At 42.9% G+C, this 21,622-nt stretch overlaps 1 protein-coding gene and 1 non-coding gene across 3 annotated transcripts; both read left to right on the top strand.

The window, feature by feature from the left end:
- Positions 1–1,663: 1,663 nt before the first annotated feature.
- On the top strand, positions 1,664–18,478 carry myo5c (myosin VC). Of its 2 annotated transcripts, XM_036543734.1 has the most exons (41): positions 1,664–1,777; positions 2,249–2,359; positions 2,623–2,794; positions 2,909–3,053; positions 3,618–3,774; positions 3,954–4,097; positions 4,336–4,417; positions 5,075–5,182; positions 5,318–5,424; positions 5,635–5,900; positions 6,022–6,103; positions 6,210–6,350; positions 6,587–6,712; positions 6,807–6,890; positions 7,159–7,290; positions 7,393–7,490; positions 7,881–7,967; positions 8,199–8,310; positions 8,504–8,715; positions 9,018–9,183; positions 9,440–9,586; positions 9,815–9,979; positions 10,174–10,267; positions 10,354–10,417; positions 10,643–10,823; positions 11,194–11,287; positions 11,544–11,607; positions 12,103–12,183; positions 12,307–12,487; positions 13,030–13,123; positions 13,579–13,642; positions 14,189–14,357; positions 14,498–14,582; positions 14,684–14,782; positions 15,158–15,312; positions 15,645–15,734; positions 16,115–16,265; positions 16,837–17,122; positions 17,538–17,712; positions 17,801–17,881; positions 18,109–18,478. In XM_036543734.1, exons 1-41 carry the CDS (start codon positions 1,751–1,753, stop codon positions 18,259–18,261), a joined length of 5,232 nt encoding a protein of 1,743 aa, XP_036399627.1. In that variant the 5' UTR covers positions 1,664–1,750; the 3' UTR covers positions 18,262–18,478. The 2 variants fall into 2 exon arrangements, with proteins under 2 accessions (XP_036399627.1, XP_036399626.1); XM_036543733.1 differs by lacking the exons at positions 1,664–1,777; positions 2,249–2,359; positions 2,623–2,794; ... (3 more) ...; positions 12,103–12,183; positions 12,307–12,487 and having other exon boundaries at positions 3,630–3,774.
- A 3,060-nt stretch (positions 18,479–21,538) lies between these two features.
- On the top strand, positions 21,539–21,611 carry trnar-acg. The gene has a single exon. It is a non-coding gene; the product is annotated as a tRNA-Arg (tRNA).
- Positions 21,612–21,622: the final 11 nt, after the last annotated feature.

The raw sequence follows: 21,622 nt of genomic DNA, 5'->3' as shown, positions 1-21,622 counted from the left end.
CCCTGTTCTGTAGGAGGTGCCCACAATGTAGGTGGTGGCATTCATCTTTGGAGTCACTTCCAAATACAAGTCTAAAACACAAGCTCCACTGAGAAACATTTTTCTCAGAACAAAGTTTGCCTCCCCATTCTCATTCTTTCCTATGATTCAGGCTTTTACTTCTATTCATGCAGGATGTAAATGAAAATCAAATGAATGGATAGAATCAAAAGGATGATTTAAGATGAACTATTTACTGACAAAGTACTCTTGGGAATGAAATTTGCACACTTGCTGTTAAACCCCAAGACAATATAGTTTCTTTAGGCTAATGTATTTTGGTGTCAATATGTTAATGGTGAGACTTGTCATATGGTCCAATAAATCAGATTTTAAAAGCAGTCTACCAGTAAGTGTGTCAGGTTTACTCCTATTAGTATAGATACACATGTTGTAAGACAGCACTTTATGACAAGATTTTCTGTTATGTGTATGTGTATTGTCATTTGATGCCAGCTTGTTTTAGCGGACAACTTTGATTTTTTTTTTTTTTTTTTTACCTTGAAGCCTTTTGAAGTTTAAATCCCAACAGGGTAAACCGTTATGTAAAATGGGTCCTGTGTTTGTTTTTTTCTTGTTCCATTAAAATGATTAATTTAGTCAACGTCCACAGAACCGTCACTTTGCAGCTATTTAAATGTTTGCAAATTTTGTGATGTTCCAGTGTTATATGATATAGCTTTGTGTTGCTGCTTTTTGTTTGGCAATTTTGAAATATTGATGCGCTATGCTGAGATGATAATCCTCCACACAAACTACTCTTTTGAAATCCCAAAAACACACAGTATCATATCACTAAATGAATTCCTCCTTTCTGACTGCAGATATATAGTGGGAGTATCACTTTAATTTATATGTAATTGTAAAGAAATACTACATTTTAAACAATGCCTGACAAAACTCAGAAACTGTTTATTAATGTGTAAATGTGAAGATCCAAACCGTACCTTCTGTTATTCCTGGTAGTTGTAAGTAGTAACTGTGTTGACCATTGGAAAATATGCAATAAAGTACTAAACTTGTCAAAACTGTATAAATAAAGGATTCAGCACCATAAGTTTTTGTTGTGGTTTTTTTTCCCTTTGTTTCCCTAGATTATTCAATGAACATACCTTTGTATTATTCAGCTACAAAGAAGCCAACTATTATGATCACATGACTTGTGGGAATGTCTAAATCTGGAAGTGTAACTTAGGTTGGCGCTCCACGTTTTACATGAATGATATTTGCGCATGAAATGAATTAACTAGTCAACTACTTGAGGAAACAATATTAGTGTTTATTTAAAAAAAAAAAAAAAGAATGTAACAACGTAATTTTCAAGAATCGGCAGCATGGCCGTGCTCGGCAGCTTAACCTGACAGTAGCCTATCTCATGCATCCTGTTTGACGTGTCCTCAAGCACTGTGTAAATGAAACACACCCGGTCTGTAAAGCTCTTGTCACAAGACGGAATGGGCGGGAGGAGGGAGGGACAAAGTCCGCTGAACAGGTGAAGGAGTGGAGTTTGCGCGTCTGTTCAGCTTCCCAAATGAAGCACTGACACGATTCCAAAGGAAAAAAAAAAAAGTTCCGGTGCGATGCTTGTGAATCTGACATTCACTTAAAACGGTCACAAGGTGTTGCTGCTGGACGTAAACATTTTCCCCAGCAAGGGGTTTCGAAGTCTTCTGGTAATGCTTTTGTTGCCATTTTTCAAGAGACCGTTGCCATGGCTCTTTGTGAGTTGTACACCAAGGTAGGATTACTTTGGACCAAATAGAAAGTGAATAAAAGTTGTCGGATAGTGACGTGTGTCAAGCGGAAGTATATATCCGTGGTTGTGACTGTGTTCACTCCCTGTAACATGTTGGGAACGTTTATAAACTGAATTCTTAATGTTTGGAGTCCCGACGCTGCCCCTATGGAATGTTGTAACATACGGAGAACTTCAGGATGTGAACACAGCTGGCATTGAGCGACATCCACTGCAGTATAAACGTCAGTTGTTATTTGAGTCTCCTGGTAACGCTAACTCACTTTGTTATTCATTTGCATCGCAAATGAACGTATTCCATGCGGTTTTAGTAATCCGGGTACAAACTAAATGTACAATTACGGAACTATTTTAAGAACTTGCATCGTTATTATGTGTCCTATTAATATGGCCTGATTTGTCGACAGAACGTGACTTTTTAGCATGCCATCGGTTTCTTCATCTCCCATTTAGTACAACAGAGTGTGGATACCAGATTCACAGGAAGTATGGAAGTCCGCAGAAATCTTGAAAGACTACAGATCTGGGGACAGTGAATTAGAGCTGCAGCTTGAAGACGGTACTGTAAGTAGGTTCACATCACTGACGGCGTCTTTTTCCAATAAAACGTTTTTGAAATGTCCGCTCGTCTGTCTTAATATGAAACTAAGCTATTACTTTCTGGATGAGCTATGCGGTGCATATAAACACCTGAAACAAATGTGCCAAACCAAGTCCCCAATAAAGTTTAATAGCCCACTAAAAATGGCAGATGTACGCTTAGGACTGTGCTTGACCCAGTGCTGTTTAGATCTGTCCTCATTCAGTCCAATGCTTCTTCTGTAAAGGTGCTGAAATACCCCCTGGGTTCAGGGGACACGCAGCTTCCTCACCTGCGGAACCCTGACATCCTGGTGGGAGAGAATGACCTCACAGCGCTCAGCTACCTGCACGAGCCCGCCGTGCTCCACAACCTCAAAGTGCGCTTCGTGGAGTCCAAGATCATCTACACATATTGCGGTGCGAACCGAGTTAAAGCTGCACCTCTGAACGTTGTCAACCCCAAGTTTAAAACGCTCAAATGCTTACGCGCTGCAATGTCACAGGGCTTGTTTTTTTACTTTCCACTTTCAGGCATTATCCTCGTTGCAGTTAATCCTTACAAACAGCTGCCTATTTACGGAGATGCCGTTATCCACGCGTACTCTGGTCAGAACATGGGGGACATGGACCCCCATATATTTGCAGTTTCAGAGGAGGCATATAAACAAATGGCCAGGTATGAATTCAGACCGTTAGAAAACATCAGTGTTTCAGAATTCCACAGGATTTTACATGTGGTTAGCAAAAATAAGACCTGAGTATCTCAATAACAGCACAGAGCATCTAACAAGGATTTGTAGTGCAAACAGACACCCTTACAGTGCGCAATACCACGCTGGACACCTTGCTATAGACTAAAGACAGGATGATAAGCCTAGCTAGGATGAAAGGCCTGTTCTCCTCTATAAACTAATATATTCTTAATAATAGTGCCCTAACAGAACAGTATCTCCTGTATGGTTATTGACCCTGATCCATAGTATGTCATCTCCTTTGAATGGTATTTGATGTTTTGTTAGGATACATTCAATTTAAGAGTTATTATGTTTGTTGTTAACATTTTCCTCATTTCTAGCTAAATGTAAATTGATTCAACATGACAAAGTAATATGCAAACAATTATTGAATGAAGCATAAAATAATGTGAAATGCAGTGAGCTGTAGATATGGTAGATTGATTTAAAGAATTTAGCTCACAAGTCAGGCATCTTCAGTGAAAATCATGCCATTCATTTTCTAGGAACAACAAAAACCAGTCCATTATTGTCAGTGGAGAGTCTGGAGCAGGGAAGACTGTATCTGCCAGATATACCATGAGATATTTTGCAGTGGTCAGCAAGTCCAGCAGCAAAACATGTGTTGAAGACAAAGTCCTGGCCTCAAATCCAATTACAGAGGTATTTATGCATTTAAAACACTTTGTATGCCCTATTGAACTAAAAATGCAATCTTATCATGATTATTTCAAATTGCAAGCGTATCAAAGGTGGTGATTCGGTGGCGACTCGTCAGTAATCATATGTGAAAGTATAGTGATCATGTGCACATTGCTTCAGTGGTGCATTGTCCTTGGCAGGCAATTGGCAATGCAAAGACGACCAGAAATGATAACAGCAGTCGTTTTGGGAAGTACACAGAGATCAGCTTTGACAGAAGGTATCAAATCATTGGAGCAAACATGAGGACATACCTTCTGGAGAAATCCAGAGTCGTTTTCCAGGTAAGATGTTACAGTGGTCAAGTCGATTATTACTTGATTTTTTCTCTTGCCACTTCAGCTGTGAGAGTGTTGATAGTAGCCCTGAATGCCAGAGTTACTCACTCCATTAACAAAATATATTTCATGCATTAGCACCTTGTTCAAATGCCTTTATGTGAGACCAGTGTTTAATTGCTTGCCAGGTAATCTAAAAAAGAAGGGCAGCTTGTTTCCCTGTGCAATCTGTATTTTTCTTCAGTCAGAGAACGAGAGAAATTACCACATATTCTACCAGATGTGCGCTTCTGCAGACCAGCCAGAATTCAAGCACCTGAGACTAAGTAAGTAAGTTCTATACCCGTGGGTGAATAGGACCCAGTTTTAAAGACACCTCAGGAAACACTCTAAAGATGGAACAGGGAACACCTTATAGCCAGAACAAGAAACATCTTAAACACAGAGCAGGAAACACTGTGAACAGGAGCCTGCTTAAAGCACTGAGCTGCAGAAAGCACTTCAAAATGATAATTTCATTAACAGTGTAACACATCATTTTGCTAGCAGGGCTTCTGCACACAGAATTCTTCTGTAAAGCAAAATGTCAAATAATGCATACAATGCTATCTATGTCTGTAGTCTAATAGAAGCGTTTTATCCCTTGTTGCTAGGAGTATTGCCACTGTTTCCACAGGTTATGGGCTGTGATATTACCTCTCTAATGCTAATTTTTTCACTCTTTGCTTGTATGATTCTGTCAGTGCCTCTGTGTGAAACGTCTGGCTGTATCAGCTCACCTGAGCAGAGGCCTTGTGCACACCAGTTATCAATATTGCTGTCATCAGAAACCCATGAATCACTGCACTGTTTGTTATTAGTGTGTGCAGCGCTGATATTACTCCGTTTGTTCAGCTTGGCCATTTTAGCGTGTGCGTTGCCTTGTTCTGTAGCGCTGTAGCTCTGTGTGGTGGGGTGTTCCTGAGTCACTGTTGGCTTTGCAGTGAGTGCAAGTAAGTTCAGGTACACCTGCATGGGCGGCTGGACGGAGATCGAGGGCGTGGACGACCGGGCGGACATGGCAGAGACACGCCGGACCTTCTCCCTGCTGGGTAAGAGTGTGACTCGCTGAGTCTGTCACCTTAACATGCCACCCATAAGCTGGAGACACCATGCCAGGCATAGTGCTTTCGATCCATTTGTCCACACACGTACATCTGGGTGACACTGCGGACTTGTGTCTGCAGGGCTGAAGGAGGACTTTCAGATGGACGTCTTCAAGGTTTTGGCTGGGATTCTACACCTGGGCAATGTTGAGATCAAAGCTGTCGGGGGTGACAAATCATCCATCAGTGTGAGTTTCCTTTCACTCTGTTTAGGGGTGGGGATTGGGTTAGAGAGATGATTGGATAATTAAATGTATGACTGAGTTGGTCTAATTTCCCATATTGATGTGGTCCTAGATTGTACTACACCCACTAATATTGCATGCTCTGTGACTGCTAGCTGTGATGTAGCCCACACTCGCAACGGTTATGACACACACTTCTCGCTCCTCCTACAGTCCAGTGACCAGCACCTGGCTGCGTTCTGCGGCCTGCTGGGTGTGAGCGAGGAGGGCTTGTGCCGTTGGCTGTGCCACAGAAGAATCGTTCTGGTGGCCGAGACGGTGGTCAAACCAATGCCCAGGGAGCACGCCATCAACGCCCGCGACGCCTTGGCCAAGCAAATCTACGCCCATCTGTTCGACTACGTCATCTACAACATCAACGCTGCTCTGCAGGTCCCTGGCAAGCCGCACACCTTCATCGGAGTACTGGACATTTATGGGTAAACCATGGACTTAGCGCACCGTTTCATTGTTGCAAACAGCAATCCATTTTATATGCCCCATTTCTAAATTTCAATTGCATCCCTCTGATTTGGCTGTTTTTGTTCGTGTTCGCTTCAGCTTCGAGACCTTCGAAGTCAACAGTTTCGAACAGTTTTGCATCAACTACGCCAATGAAAAGCTTCAGCAGCAGTTTAACCTGGTGAGCCATTTCCGTGTCTTTACTGAAGTGAAGCCTTGATGCTTCAGTTTTTGCATCATCCTCTGTGCGGTCTGCAGCTGAATCACGTGTGATCATATCCCAATAGCATGTGTTCAAACTGGAGCAAGAGGAGTATATGAAAGAGGACATCCCTTGGACGCTGATTGATTTCTATGACAACCAGCCTGTCATAGACCTCATTGAAGCCAAGATGGGTATCTTGGACCTGCTGGATGAAGAGTGTTTGGTAGGGCCCCTCCATCTCTTGTTGTGAGAGCATATGTCTGGTGTTATACCACCATCTTTAGACATTTAAAACAATTTTATTCATGCAAGATTACAATATTTGTTGCATGTTATGTTATCTTTTTCCTGCGTCTTTGTACTCTTATTATCCCAATTTGTGTGTGTTTGTGTGTGTGTGTGTGTGTGTGTGTGTGTTAGACCTATTGCCTGGATTAAGGAAGTTCCCTTGTATTTCAGTTTCCACAGGGCACTGACCAGAACTGGCTGCAGAAACTATACAACAATTACCTGGACAAGAACACTTTGTTTGAAAAGCCCAGGATGTCAAACCAGGCTTTTGTAATTCAACACTTTGCTGATAAGGTGGGACATTTAATCAAGTCTTAAATCAGTGGCATTTCTGTCCTGTAGGTGGCACTCTAGCTTTGGAAAAACTCATTTGTTTCCTCTTCCACAGGTAGAATATCAGTGCAAGGGCTTCCTTGAGAAGAACAGGGATACAATGTACGAAGAGCTGGTTGACATAATGAGGGACAGTAAGGTACAGTCAGATGACGTTTGCTGTGAGAAGCTCGCTTGTTTTCTCACAAAATTAATGAATGCAATGCTTTACGGTCACCCTTAAAAAGTCAACATATCTATGGTATTACTGGCTGTCAAAAATGTACTGTAAATGTAATGTTAAATGTACTCACATTTTGTACTTCACTCTGGATACAAGCATCTGCAAAGTGACTATAAATGTAAATGTAATAAAAATGTATGTGCCGTATAATGCATCTCATTAAATTATCCTTATTCCTTCTCAGTTTCTGCTGCTTGCAAACTTTTTCCAAGAGGAAGAGTTGACGCCCTCCTTAACCAAAGGCATCAAAGTTAGGCCTGCTCGACCAGGCCCGAAGCCCACCAACAAGCAGCTGAAGACCACTGTGGGCAACAAGGTGCGAAGCACTCGACGTTTGGAAGCCCTGGCGAGAGATTGGGTTTGGCTGTTCTGTTCTACCAGCCTCACTGTTCTTCTGTGTGTGTGTCTTGTGTTGCAGTTTCGCAGCTCCCTGTATCTGCTGATGGAGACTCTTAATGCTACCACACCACACTATGTGCGCTGCATTAAACCCAACGAAGAGAAGCTCCCATTCGAGTAAGTCCACGTTCGGATATCTGTATTTGCTTTGAAGAGCTTCTTTCATGACAAGCACCCAAGAAAAGAACTGACAAATCTTTAGTGGACCACTTTAGTTGACCACTTATTTTCAATGCAAAAAGAAACAATGTCTCATTCCTTTATTTGCTTACCTGACATACTTACACAGACACTTAAATGGTAAGCATTTTTATATATCATCTAATTATTCATCTGGATATTTACTGAAGAATTTCAGGTAAAGTGTAAAGTGCCCTTTTCAGAAGCGCCCCTCCCAGTATTCAGTCCTGCAACTCTCTGGTTACAAGCCTAGTAACATCACTGCCCAGTGCATGGTGTGATTTCACTGGCAGTTCAGCGTGATACTAATTTCTCCCGTTCCATCAGGTATGACTCCAAGCGAGTGGTTCAGCAGCTGCGTGCCTGTGGCGTACTGGAGACGATTCATATCAGCGCCCAGAGCTACCCATCTAGGTGACCCCCGGGGCAGCTGCTTCCTGAGGAATCGGGGCTCTGACTTGCATGGCACATGCAATTCTTTCACTCTCTTCCATGTTACATTTGCATCCCAGTAAAAGGCCCACACTGTGTCAGCTCAGCCTAAATGAATACTTGTGAACAGACTGCCTTTCTCTGCTGAATTCTCTGAGTCTTGTTGCTGCAGTCCAGGAACTGATGAAAGGATATTTGCATTTTGATTGGCAGGTGGACCTACATCGAGTTTTACAGCCGTTACAGCATACTGATGACACAGCCGGAGCTGGAGCTCAACGATAAGAAACAGACGTGTAAGACGGTGCTGCAGAGGCTAATTCAAGTGAGAGCTTCTCCCACAGATACTCCCTCCCATTCTCTCACTCAGCCAGTCTGTGGAAAAGCTGGTTTTAAAGCTGAATAAGCAGAGATGTCTTTGAGGCTCAATGGATGTTCAGGCTGCTGTGTTGCTCAGATTCAGAGGGGGATGGGTACTTGTGGTCTTATCTGTCTTATTTTGCCTACTCAACACCCAGGACTCTAACCAGTACAAGTTTGGCCGGACGAAGATCTTCTTCCGCGCGGGCCAGGTGGCCTACCTGGAGAAGCTGCGGTCTGACCGGCTAAGGGGGGCCTGCATCACCATCCAGAAGCATGTCCGGGGGTGGAGCCAGCGCAGGAAGTACCTCCGCGTGCGGCACGCGGCCATCGTCATCCAGCAGTATGTGCGTGGGAAGAGGAAGATCCGGTGAGCATGATCAACATACACTCCACACAGTCTCTGTATAAAACACACACACAGAAGATCTGGGAAGCATGACCAATATACTGAGAAATGTACTGAGCCTCAGGTCTGTATGAAAATCACACACACACACACACACACACACACACACATACACACACACACAGGCCAGGGAATGGTTTCACAGGAGCCAGCAAAGAGAATCAGGCTGCATTCACACTTTAAGTGTTTGCATAGGACAGTTTTTCAGAGCTTGGCTCCCCACCTGGCCAAAGGTCAAATGGTTTATTTCTCCATTCTCCTAGACAAGCTGTCAGTGCGGCCACACTGAAGAGGGCCTGGGCTGCCCTGGTGATCCAGAAGTACTGCCGTGGCTTCCTTGTGCGGCGGATCTACCGGCTGGTCCAGGTTGCCACGGTGACCATCCAGGCCTTCACCAGAGGGTGGCTAGCCCGAAAGCACTACAAACAGGTGGTCTTTAAAGTGATGCTGCTGGGAATGTTTTGTCTGTCTTGTTGGTGTAGTGCTGTTAAAGATCCCTCAGTGAATGAGTTCTCTGTTTATTCACAAAAGTGTGAATATAATAGAAATTGTCATATGAAATTTAAACAGAGATCGACTCAGAGAGTTGGGTTACCTGTAAGCCTTCTTCCTTCTGAGGAACAGAGCCCCCTGTGTGTGTGTGTGTGTGTGTGCGTGTGTGTGTGTGTGTGTGATGCGCTTTCAGATGGTGGCGGAGCAGAAGGCCCTGGTCCTGCAGAAATACGCCCGGGCCTGGCTGGCCAGGCGCCGCTTCCAGACCATCCGTCGCATGGTGCTGAATGTGCAGCTGTCCTACAGGGTCCAGCAGCTGAGGAAGAAGCTGGAGGAGCAGGTACAAGCTTTATACTGCAGCCAGCAGGGACCATTCAACAGGAATGACCATACGCAGCATTGCGTGGAAGAATGATGAACAGCTCTGCAGCTCTCCCCATCAAAATGCCTATCTTTAACCTGATTGGCTTTTTCCTCTTGCTGTGAGATGATGAGGAACCTTGTGCAATGATGTATAGTAGCAGGTGATTGTGTTAGCGTGTTTGAGATGGAGTCGTCTCCCTGGCAGAGCAAAGAGAACCACGGCCTGTTGGAGAGGCTGACAGGCCTGGCCAGCGCACACGCCCAGGACATGGACAAGCTGCAGAGGCTGGAGGCAGACCTTAGCAAATCAGCCAATGAGAGGACATCCCTGGAGGAGCGGGAGAAGAAGGCCAAGGAGGATGCAAACCAGGTGCAGTGTTCTCCTCTGAATGATGGAATAATTTATTAAAATCCTTCCTTATCAAATATGGACAGCGTGCAACGAGTGACAAGTTATTCCTTTCTTCATATGTGTAGGTTGGTTGCAAATGCAAGAAAAGAAAAATGCTTGTTGTGTACAAAAAACTAATTAATAACACTATTGATTATTTATGTCTTTTTAAGGTAATTGTTCAGCTTCAAGCTCAGAATGACAGTCTTCTCCAGGAGAAGCAGGACATGGAGAAGAAGCTATCTGATTCAGCTCAGGAAATGAAAGGTAAGACAAGGAATTAAATGGGCTAAGTGGGTGTTCTGGTGGGAAAAAAGACTGACCAGCCTATTAAATACTTAAAACTTTTCCAGCCAACTTCGATGAGATGAAGAAAAAATTCCAAGAAGATCTGGAAAGAGAAGAAAGACAAAGAAAGTAAGACTCATCTTTTAAGTGGCTGTGCTGTCCAAAGAACTCTTAATGTCCATGAAAGACATATTGAGTCCATTTTGGGATCAATGGTCTAATAGCATCATTCTCATTGAGGAGCAATCCATGTATTTCACTTCCATTTGATTTAGACAAAGGATGTCAGCTGTGGTTGTAACAGCTAATCAAATTCCAAAAAAGCACAGTGTTCTGTACCATTTGCCACGTTAGGATTGTGGAAAACAACTTTGACATCCAGAAAGAAGACTATGATGCACAGATTGAGGCTCTGAAAGAGGAGAACAGGCGACTGAAAGAAGAGAAGATCGTTCTCCAGCAGCAGGTTGAGGAAGGAGTCCAGACCAGCGGGGACCTGCAGGAGCAGGTCTTGCAGCTCACAAAGCATGTTAAGGTAAGGCCATGAGGGTGGGGTGTCGGTTTTCTCTTCCTGTCTGTCACTAATGAACCAATCAGTGGAGACAAATAATGAAGAGGGGACTTTGCTGTAAAATGTTTCCGTTTCATTATAACTAAATTAATAAGTAAATGGTAAAAATGCAAACCAAAGATTTGAGGTAGTTATTTCGCATGCATTTCACCCCACTACATAATTGAAATGCAGGCCTGTTTCTCCTGCTATGTCACTATTCTGAATGGTGTAACTGGACAAAAAAAAACAGAAAACAAGTTAGCATTACCTGTAGTAATGTGAAACCCTGTTGGTAAGTATCTATAGAGACTGCTTTTATGCACAAATTATGGTGTGTGCCGCATCTCCAAAGGTTATACCAGAGCTTCGGAAAGAGGTCCACTCTCTCCAGCTACAGAGAGCTGACATGGACAGAAAGATGAAGGAACAAACTCAGGAAGTTAGAGGTACACACGGACACCGATGTGCACTTCACTCCTGCCAATGTCAGTACTGTTTGGAACTGCTGCCATACGCATATCCCAGTCAAATAAATACTCCCAAGTGCTGCAAGATTTCCCTTTTTGCTGTCCTCTCATTATGTGAAAGATCAGCGACTACAAGAGCAGAGGTTATATTTCTTATTGTAGTGTATAGTTGCTGTTTCTTCTGTTATAGTGTTCCCGCTGATTTTGTAACCACTGAAATTGTGCTTCCCTGTAGTGAAAATGACTGAGATCACAAGACAGCTGCTAGGTGGGGTGATGGAGGAGGATCTCATATCCAGGTATACCTCTGTTTCAAAAGGCACTGGGGCTAGGGAGTTTGGGGCTCTATGAGAAGGTGTAATTCATGGAAAGTGACTGGTTGGAAAGGCTTAGTGTCGCTGGGGTAGATCTGCTGTAGGTTTGGAACTATGGCTATCTGCAGGGTGCAGCAGAAGGTAAAGCTTGATGTCCCCTTTATATGTGATTTCTGACGGGGTGTAGTGGGCATTCTCATGCTCACTCATGATACTGAGCTCCACTGTGCAAGCAGTTATAATTGACATTGACTCCTGTATGCATTTAGCATGTTCAGGGAAACGCTTTCCCAGAGGTTCTTTTGACAGTTCTTTGATTCTTTGACAGATGACTCTGACGTTTCAGATTAATTTTAAGTTCTTGTTAGGTATGCACGTTAGGATCATTGTGAGGTTATCCAGTGGGGCATTTAAATGGTACTAAATCGATGTGCATAAATTGTACAGACCAACATACTAACTACTAAATTTCATTCATAGTTTGCCTGCAAAGGACCCTGAGCAGACAGATGAAAATGGAGAATTGCTGTTTGCTTATGAGAGTCTGCAGAAAGCTACAAGGTCTGTACCTTCAATCTCTTTGAATTCACAGACACCAGAGACATTAAGGCATTGTGTTCAAAGTCCCCCTGATTTGTGCAGCACTGGAAGCACAGAATCCATCGCTATGTTCCCTTCCTGCAGGATGGTGGCGAGCCGCTCCCAGACGCAGAAGGAGAGCCACACGAGTGAGGTCGAAAGCTTGACCTTCAAGGTGGAGCACCTGCAGAATGAGAACAGCCAGCTGCAGAAACTCTTTCAGGAGGAGAACAACGTCAAGGACACCATCCGCCAAGAGGTGGCGAGGCTGACCTCTGAAAACATGGTAGGGCTGTGGAGACACGAACAAAAGTGTACGGAAACCCTTTCTGTAAAGCCTGTCATGTTTTCCCTGCAGGAGGAAAATTCAGTTCGTTGAAAAGGACATAGAGGCCGGAAATCGACTGTGTTGATATCCGCTGTATCCACTGATTGCTGGTATAAGATGTGTAAAGGGAAATATTGCAGCACTTAAAGTCATTACCCCATTAGGATGCTATTATAATGGTGGCAATTACTGACTGTATTGACATGAACAGGGAGAGTGGAGTCCACATTGCTGGCTGTGCGTACCATGCTTCTCAAGCTGAATTAATAGAAGTTTATATCCTAAAAGGTTTAGAAGGCTTGGGACGGTGACTGCTGAATTTTGGAGGCCCAAAATTCCCCTCTTTGCTGCAATGTGCACACAGTGATGACACCGATTTCATCGACATGACTAGGGTCTGCAGATTTGTCACTGTTCGTCAGCATTTTTTTATTTTTACCCCCTGCCATCAGCGCTGATTGTGTGTGTGCGTGTGTGTGTGTGTGCGTGCCAATGTGCAGGTGCTACCCAAGCTCAGGCAGCAGGTGTCGGAACTGCAGAGGCAGAAGGAGGAGCTGGAGGCTCGTCTGCATGAGCAAGGCACAGAGATGAGAGGTACCTTACTGATGAGCAGGGAGGCACAGTGCCTCAGGCAGTGCCTCAGACGCTCTCTCTCCTGATCCTGGAGGACCCTTCCTTTCAGCCTGGCACTCCACCCCCTGATTCAACTAATCACCATCTTGAATAATCAATTTACCTTCCTCCTCAAATTGGAGAGCATTAGTGGCTTAATGAGAGCTGGAAAGCCCCCCCCCCCAGGACAAGAGTTGAGCAGCAGGCAGTGCACCATGTCTTTCAAAATCAGGTCCTGGCCCTCCATGTCAAATTCAGAATCTGAGAACTGAAATAATCTAGAGCAGGAGGCTGCAGTAAAGACCAGTTGAACAGGTTCATCAGGAACAGTGTGTTGTTCATTTTTTGTATGATTACTTGAGCCATAGGGTCTCATGTTGCAGATGCTTCACAAAGACAGTCAGTTTAAAACGTTGCCATTTTCTCTGCTGTCATAGAAAAAATGGATGAGATTTCCACCGAGCTGCAAAGCAATCTGAACGAGGAAGTGACCCAGCGCAGGTGAGGGTCCAGTGATCCTAACACTTGGGAAGGTCCCTACACAGCATTTCTAAGCTGCTTAAAGACATTTACAGGGAAAGTGTCCTAGAGTACGGCGAAATTATCTCTAAAAGCAACAACTGGAAAAAGGAAGCTGTTAAAAAATTAGCAATAGAAAGATATATTCTTAATAGAAATGTATTTTCCTCTTATTTAAGCCCATACATTTAATAAAGTATTTAGAATTGAGACTATCACTTCCAAGCATTTTTGCACACTGCCTTCATAACTGAGGTAATAAAGTAATGTATAAAATGGAGGTGTAGATTTATTGGCAACAAATTTAATTTAAAGTGTAAGGGACGTTATTTCCAGCTCTGAAAACTCATTCAAAAGTACACGCTCGTACTGAATTGTGTACATTTCTTTAGTCCTTTTGTGTACTTGGGAAGTTGCTCTGATGATAATTTTTATTTCTGCTGCTATATTGGCTTTTTAAAAATGATTAGAGAAATCATATCAAATCTAGTTACTCGAAACCACAATCTTGCTGTTTGCAACTGGCAGGTTGTTGGAGCTTCAGAAGGCAGAGAGTGAGAGGGAGAAGGAGGAGCTGGAGAGGAGGATAGAGGAGATAGTGGAAGAGAATCTCCAGCTGAAGAAACAGCACCAGGCGGAGAGCGAGGCCAAGAACCGGCTGAGGCAGGAGGCATCACGACTGATCGCCGAGAACATGGTTTGTGTGTGTGTGTGTGTGTGTGTGTGTGCACTTCTGCGTGCATGCCAAGAATCAGTGAACTTTCCAAGCATAATTCAACGATTCTGTTGAAATCCCTGGGGGTTTGCTGCTTTTTATATTCTTGTGTTTGATTCCAGGACTTTGAAGAACAGCTTGACCTGAAGGATAGGTTGATAAGGAAACTACAAAACCAGATCAAAGGCTTGAGGGCATCAGAGAATGGTAATGAACTGATACACAGCACTTAGTACGTCTGATGAATACTTTCCAGTAGACTTCTAGTCACAATGCTGAACCTCCCTGCCTTCATTTCTGTTACCTAGCCAATCAAATACCAGTACCCGCTGTTCCCAAAGAATACCTCGGAATGCTGGAATACAAGAGAGAGGACGAAACCAGGCTCATTCAAAACATTATTCTGGGTATGAGGACAGTGCCGTCAGCTTTGTCTTTGATATCAATATTGATGCTCTGTCATGATCTGTGTGTACTAGTCGTGGTTGCATAACCGTGTGATGAAGAGTCCTTGTGCGATGAGATGCAGTCCATGCACAACATGCTCAATGTCAGATCCGTAGCGGATCGGTTTGAGTCGTGCCTCTCTTGTGCTGAAGTGGACAGTGCTGAGTGTGGGTCTCTTCTGGTTGAGTGTGTGTGCAGATGTCCTGGTGGATGGCAGTCAATTTGAGGTAGTGTGGAGGGCCTGTTGATAGAGGTGAGGTGGCCCTGCATGCCTCTGCTGGTGCATTTGAGGTCTCTCCGTGTGCTCCTAACATCACCCTGTGTGCTACATGCAGACCTGAAGCCCCGGGGAGTGGTGGTCAACATGATCCCTGGCCTGACCGCCCATATCCTCTTCATGTGCATTCGTCACGCCGACTACCTCAACGATGACAAGAAGCTCAAGTCGCTTATGAACTCCATCATCGGTGGCATTAAACAGGTCGTTAAGGTAAGGCATAGTGTGATTTAACATTTCTGTCCAGACCTCCTTGGATTTAAACTGAAAACTCTACCAGTGATGACCCTTGGTCATTCCTGTTATAACTGTGTTTTAGTTAGTTCAGGACTGACTCCATCAGATCAGTTCAGTTTCTTCACGTTCTTTTCAGGTTTTTCCAAGAAAAAAATGTGTCTTGATGCCATTGAAATCCCAAAAAATGAAACTTCTCACAGAGCAGTACACATCTATATCACTGGAGTTATGTTTAAAATACATGTTGTCAGAATTCAGAATTGAGAACTGCTGTTCACATGACCGCTCTCCTCATTGCCCTCTCTCAGGACCACCAGGATGACTTTGAGATGCTGTCCTTCTGGCTGTCCAATACGTACCACATGCTCAACTGTCTGAAGCAGTACAGTGGAGAGGAGGTACAGCACTGAGCTGGAGTCAGGCCTAGACTCAGCTCCCTCACTCATACACTCAGCATGGGTACAAAGTGCCACATATCTCACTGCAGTCCATAAAGATGGAGGAAATTTATATAATGGTACTGTATGATTTTAAGGCACTATTCCTCCTGTGAAAGAATTTGCCTGAAATGTACCCGGGGTTCATTTTCAAATACAGTTCTCTCTTTATTCCCAGAAAACATTAAACTAATCCCAGGCTCCAAACAGATGCACCTGATTAATGAGAAGTGGGATGTAAATCCTCTCAGAGAATATCCCTAAGTGCTCTCTGATGAGGATGCACACACAGTGTGTGTGGGGGGTGTCCTTAGGCTGATTGTCGGTTCGTTTCCAAACAGGAGTTCATGAAGCACAACGCCCCCCGTCAGAACAAGAACTGCCTGCAGAATTTCGACCTGTCTGAACACAGGCAGATCTTCAGCGACCTCGCCATCCGCATCTACCAGCAGTTTGTGACCGTCATGGAGAAAACCCTCATTCCCATGATAGGTGCGAGAAGTGTTTAAAATTACATATGTATCTGGGTTGATGAGTGAAAGTTAAGATCCTGCCTTGTTAAACTGAACTTGTTAACAGTGCAAATGAATTGAGGTATAAGTGTGCAGGTTACTATGTTGCCTCAGAATACAGCGCAATGCAGTTATTTCTCTGGTTTCAGGGACTCCCTCCTGTGGTTGCAGCAGTAATCCTGATTTGTGGTTCCATAAATCTTTATACTTTTTATGCTTTTTTGTGTTTTCCAAATAAATTGCCTTGTAATGTTTAAGTATTATGGATGATATTGTTGTAATGGTTGAGAAATATTTGACAGACAGCAATTCATCAGCCCTTCCAGTCCTGCCTGATAAGATGATTCAGGGCACAGTCAGAAGTGTCCTTAGACACACATCATGGTCAAATGTCACATCTACTTTTCCACATACTCTAGTGTTAATAACGCCTTGATTTTTTTCCCTCCTCTGTTTACTTCTGGACACACACACACACACACACACACACACACACACACACACACACACACACACACACACACTCACTCACTCTTTTACTGTGCATGCAGTGCCGGGGATGCTGGAGCATGAGAGCCTCCAGGGCATCTCCAGCATGAAGCCCACAGGCCTGCGTAAGCGCTCGACTAGCTTCCTGGACGACGCAGAGACCTACACCATCTCCTCCATTCTGCAGCAGCTAAGCAGCTTCCACTCCACCATGAGCCAGCACGGCACGGACCCTGAGCTCATCAAGCAGGCCGTCAAGCAGCAGTTCTTCCTGGTGGGCGCGGCCACCCTCAACAACATCCTGCTCCGCAAAGACATGTGCTCCTGCAGGAAGGGCATGCAGATCAGGTACCCTATCATAACCCACCATGCTAGTGACACACTCACAATGGCCGCCCTTTCTGACCAGCAGCGGTTCATATATACTATCCCAGAATGCATTGCAGCACGCTACATTGCTTTACTGTATCATCTGAGGAACGGGTGGGAGTATGCTGCGATGATCCTCTGATGTGAATATTGATTCTAATACACTGCAAGAGATATGATACAAATGTGACTAGTCATTTTTAGGTATTGTTATTTATATATTGTATATAACAGTAAATATAGATTTGTATGGGAGTTTAGACTGATCTATAGCACCAGAAATGACACCATTCATTGCCATTTTCATTTGTAGTAATGTGGTAAACCAGGTTTGTGTGTGTGTGTGTGTGTGTGTGTGTGTGTATGTCCGTATGTGCGTGTATGCATGTGGCAGGTGTAACATCAGTTACCTGGAGGAGTGGCTGAAAGATAAGAACATGCAGCACTCCAATGCCATCGACACCATGGAGCCTCTGTCCCAGGCAGCCTGGCTTCTCCAGGTCAACAAGTCCACCGACGAGGACGCCAAGGAAATCGCTGAGAAATGCACCGAGCTCAGCACCGTGCAGGTATGGCCTGCCTCTCCATCTCAGGCAGTTTGGCTCATTAATCCTCTCATTATCCTCTCTTTTAGTAATGGGTAATTCTCTGTTCCAGATTGTCAAGATTCTTAACTCTTACACACCCATAGATGATTTTGAGAAAAGAGTTGCACCATCTTTTGTTCGGAAGGTTCAGGTGAGACATTCTACTTCACATGTAGGCAAAGTTTCATTCTTATACTTTGTAATACATTTGGGTACATTGGATACCACTACTGCACATATAATATGGAAAGAGGACAATGCTTTTCCATAAGATACTTTTTGGGAGGTTGTACGAATACTGTAAGTGATCTAGTAATCTTACATTATTGTTCATTGATCAATTTTTATTCATATATGCATTATGTGTTTTTGTTGCAGTCATTGTTACAGGATCGAGGAGGATCCACTCAACTAATGCTGGACACTCAGTATCGCTTCCAGGTCACGTTTCCTTTTAGCCCCTCCCCTCAAGCCCTGGAACTTATCCAGGTTCCCAGCAGCCTCAAACTGAGCTTCCTCACCAGGATATGACATCACTACCCTCCAAACGCAGTCACCAGTCCATCGTGTTCGATCCACAGAGTTATTTTAATGCTCAAAGTAGGCTTTTAAATGAAAGATTTGGCATTACATTTGTGAAGGAATGCAAGGAGCCGGGTACTTAGTATGTAGGATGTGTATTTAAATGGTAATTAAAATCGAGTATAAATCTTTTATAAATAATGTATTGGAGGATGGAACAAATATACTTAGCACTACTAAAGGAATTCAGTGTTAATTTCTTTAAATGATTTTATCCTTAAAAGGGATTAATATAAAATGGAACTTCATAGAGCAAGATCTTAACATCACTGTCATTCAATGTGACAAATGGACACATTTAGATTTCCAGGATTCTGATCTCTGATTCAGATTTTTTGAAAGTACTGTGCAAACTAACTGCGCAAACTAACTGCATTTTCTCATGTCTTCTCTAACTTCAAAAATGTTACCAGTCACTTTTATGAATAGTACTTTAAATCAAGTAAACCTCACTTGCGTGTTACAATATTGTCAAAACCGTCCATGTTACAGAACACACACACACACACGCACTTCACAAATACACGATCAAGCCTCATACGTTCCACAAAATTAAATGTTTTGTTAAACACACATTCAGAAGTGTGTGAATGTGTCTGAGGTGAACACATTTGCACAAAAACCATTTGGCTGACTAGGTTACATATCTTATTTTTTTCCAAATTTTTCCAAGGTAACACCCACCATACAGTAAAGCACATTGATGTAAATATTAGATGTACAGACTTATTAAAAAGTGATTAACATTTTTAATGTGATGTTTAAATAATCATTAATTATAACTTATAATTATAACTAAGTATTTCACACTACTAAATCATTCCAGTATGTCTCTATACCAAAGAATTAATTTATCTTTAAATGTATACAATTATTACATTTTGATTTTTTAAGAACTACCATTTGATGTACCAACAATTTTCTTGTGTGCCTTACACTGTATTTTATTTTCTGTAGCAATTAATAAAATAAAATTCCTGATTGATACTGTGTTGCCATAAATCTACTGTACTTCCAACATTAAATTCTGTAAGTTCACTGCAGCTGAATAAACTGTAATGGACAGTCTCTGTGGTAATACAATGGCTGTCATGGTATTTCAGCTGAAGTATTTGAAGGTGAATACGTAAGCAGCAGTACACCTGACATGCTTTCGCTCGTATGACAAGATGCTATTTCAGTGACCCTATTACCAGCAGGTAGAACCAAGTGGATGCAGAAACTTTAATGCCACTGTAAGAAGCTTACTGTTCAGTCCCAAAGGTTCAATCTTCTTTCCCTTAAGACACAACACAGTCTTCTGTGAGTGTAGACACACAAAAGCATCTCTTGTAAGGTATGGGATTCATTTTATTATTTATCTTTGAGTGTGTAGCTCTGTCTGATTTGAATTGGAGTACTGTTACTGAAGTTTTGGTTAATTTAACCCATATTGAATGTTTGACACTTGATAAGACTAGGGCTTTTAATCTGGCATGTTGAAATATATTATTGGGTCTTTCATACTGAATATTATTGAAAAATGTATGAGCAGTTTAGTGCATTTCCGTTCAATTTCAGATTGTTTTAGTTAAACGAAATGGTCTGTATTCACTGCATAGAGCTGTAGAAAGAAGATAACTGAACCTAGCATCTATTTTTAGATCGTTTTGATGTAGCGCCTAAAGTACAAAGGGCAACAAATGAAATGCCTGAAGAAAACAGTGGATCAAATTTAATACCTCCTTGTGTCAGTATGCTTGTACTCATTGCCCTTCATGAAGGAATTGTTTCATTTTTAGAGTTTCGATGACATTTGCCTCAGTCATCACATGCATCTAAGTATACCAGAAGAAAGGTGATGTCACTCATACAGAAGTGATTAAATAGTAGATGGCAGTAAAATATTGAATCATATTCTGGTGATCTGACATATGAACTGAGGGGTAAGAATTCATGATGTAAGTGGGATTCCCCAAAATAGGAGCTTGACTCTTTTGCTTGTGTTGTGAGGGCGTGATCCCAACCAGGCTGTGTGGGGAGATTACACACCACTTATCCTGTATGCAGCTGTCAGCTAACGGGCCACAGGGTGCTGACAGCGAAGTGGGTGGAGAGGGGGTAGCATACTGTAGTTGTTTGTGGGATGAGTGGGGTTTGTGCACAAATCTGTATTACAAACAGCACAAAATGACATTGAAATACCTTTCAAATACAATGGTTAGTGTCTGTTGATTGGTTCAAAACATTTGAATCGAAGTCACTGTTTGAAGGCCTTGAAGCCTTATGCTTTATATTTGCAGATCATATGCATTATATCTGCACCATTCTGGGTTCTACAAATGTTTTTGAACGCTGGAGTGGAGAGAGTGTCTATTCCACTGGGTTGGGGCTTTTGGTCTGCTTTATTCAGGGGGTCTTCTTCCCATTTCAGAACAAGGCGTGACCACCCCCCAAGATGTGTGACCAAACTTTCTTAGCCGTAACTTTCGGCTCATGTGACAACTGCTCCATAACCAAGCCTCTGATGAACATTTACCTGAAGAATGAACCTATCAACTATTGCTCCTTGTGTGTGGAGATGGTAAGTGCCTGCCTTGTCACCCCCTCCACAACACAGCATCACAACACTGAATAGCCTACTGTACTGTGAAAGGTCATGAAATGTTAAACAGCTAGCACTTCAAAATCAACTTTTCTCACAAGTGTTGTTATATATCAGTATCAACGGATAAATATACAATCAATATACAACAAGTTATCAATTGTTTATATTTCGCTAAAATACAAAACAATTCATCTATTTTTTTACAGGTAGCCAACTCATATATACAGTAAAGATCGTTTCAATCACTAGTTGCATTAGTATAGTTACAGTAACGTTCAACCATTTGTTAACGAAGATGCTGATTGGTAGCTAATTGCAACCATTTGGTCGCTACATCAATGTTAACGTCTTTATTACCAGGAAATTCGAGAGGATGTTGCACGATGGTAGGTACTATTGCCGCTGGCTAGCTCATGAAATAAACTGACTTGCAAACAGGTTGCTGGCTGGCTAGGCTATGTGTTCTGACAAGAAAGAAGTCTGCTCTAACTGGGTTGCTGAAAACATAGCTAGCTATTTACAAAGTGATAAAGGAGACAGGGTAGGCAAACATCCATATTTTGCATTAACTCCCATCATTGACACCATAACTCCCATCGAGTTACATTTTAACTCACTTTCACTTTATGCTGAGAGTGCGGGCCAGTGGCGCAATGGATAACGCGTCTGACTACGGATCAGAAGATTCTAGGTTCGACTCCTGGCTGGCTCGTAACTTTTACA

This window comes from Megalops cyprinoides, chromosome 13 (genome assembly GCF_013368585.1).
Source record: "Megalops cyprinoides isolate fMegCyp1 chromosome 13, fMegCyp1.pri, whole genome shotgun sequence".
NCBI lineage: Eukaryota > Metazoa > Chordata > Actinopteri > Elopiformes > Megalopidae > Megalops > Megalops cyprinoides.
Note: the sequence above shows the minus strand (reverse complement) of the source record. Positions and strands in the feature narration are given on the sequence as shown.

What these genes read in the sequence shown, in the direction of transcription:
- myo5c (XM_036543734.1), top strand. Translation starts at nt 1,751, where the DNA reads ATGGCTCTTTGTGAGTTGTACACCAAG. An exon ending in TGCAGCTTGAAGACGGTACT is followed by an intron (nt 2,360 to 2,622) that starts GTAAGTAGGTTC and finishes TCTTCTGTAAAG; the next exon opens with GTGCTGAAATACCCCCTGGG. An exon ending in ACATAATGAGGGACAGTAAG is followed by an intron (nt 6,891 to 7,158) that starts GTACAGTCAGAT and finishes ATTCCTTCTCAG; the next exon opens with TTTCTGCTGCTTGCAAACTT.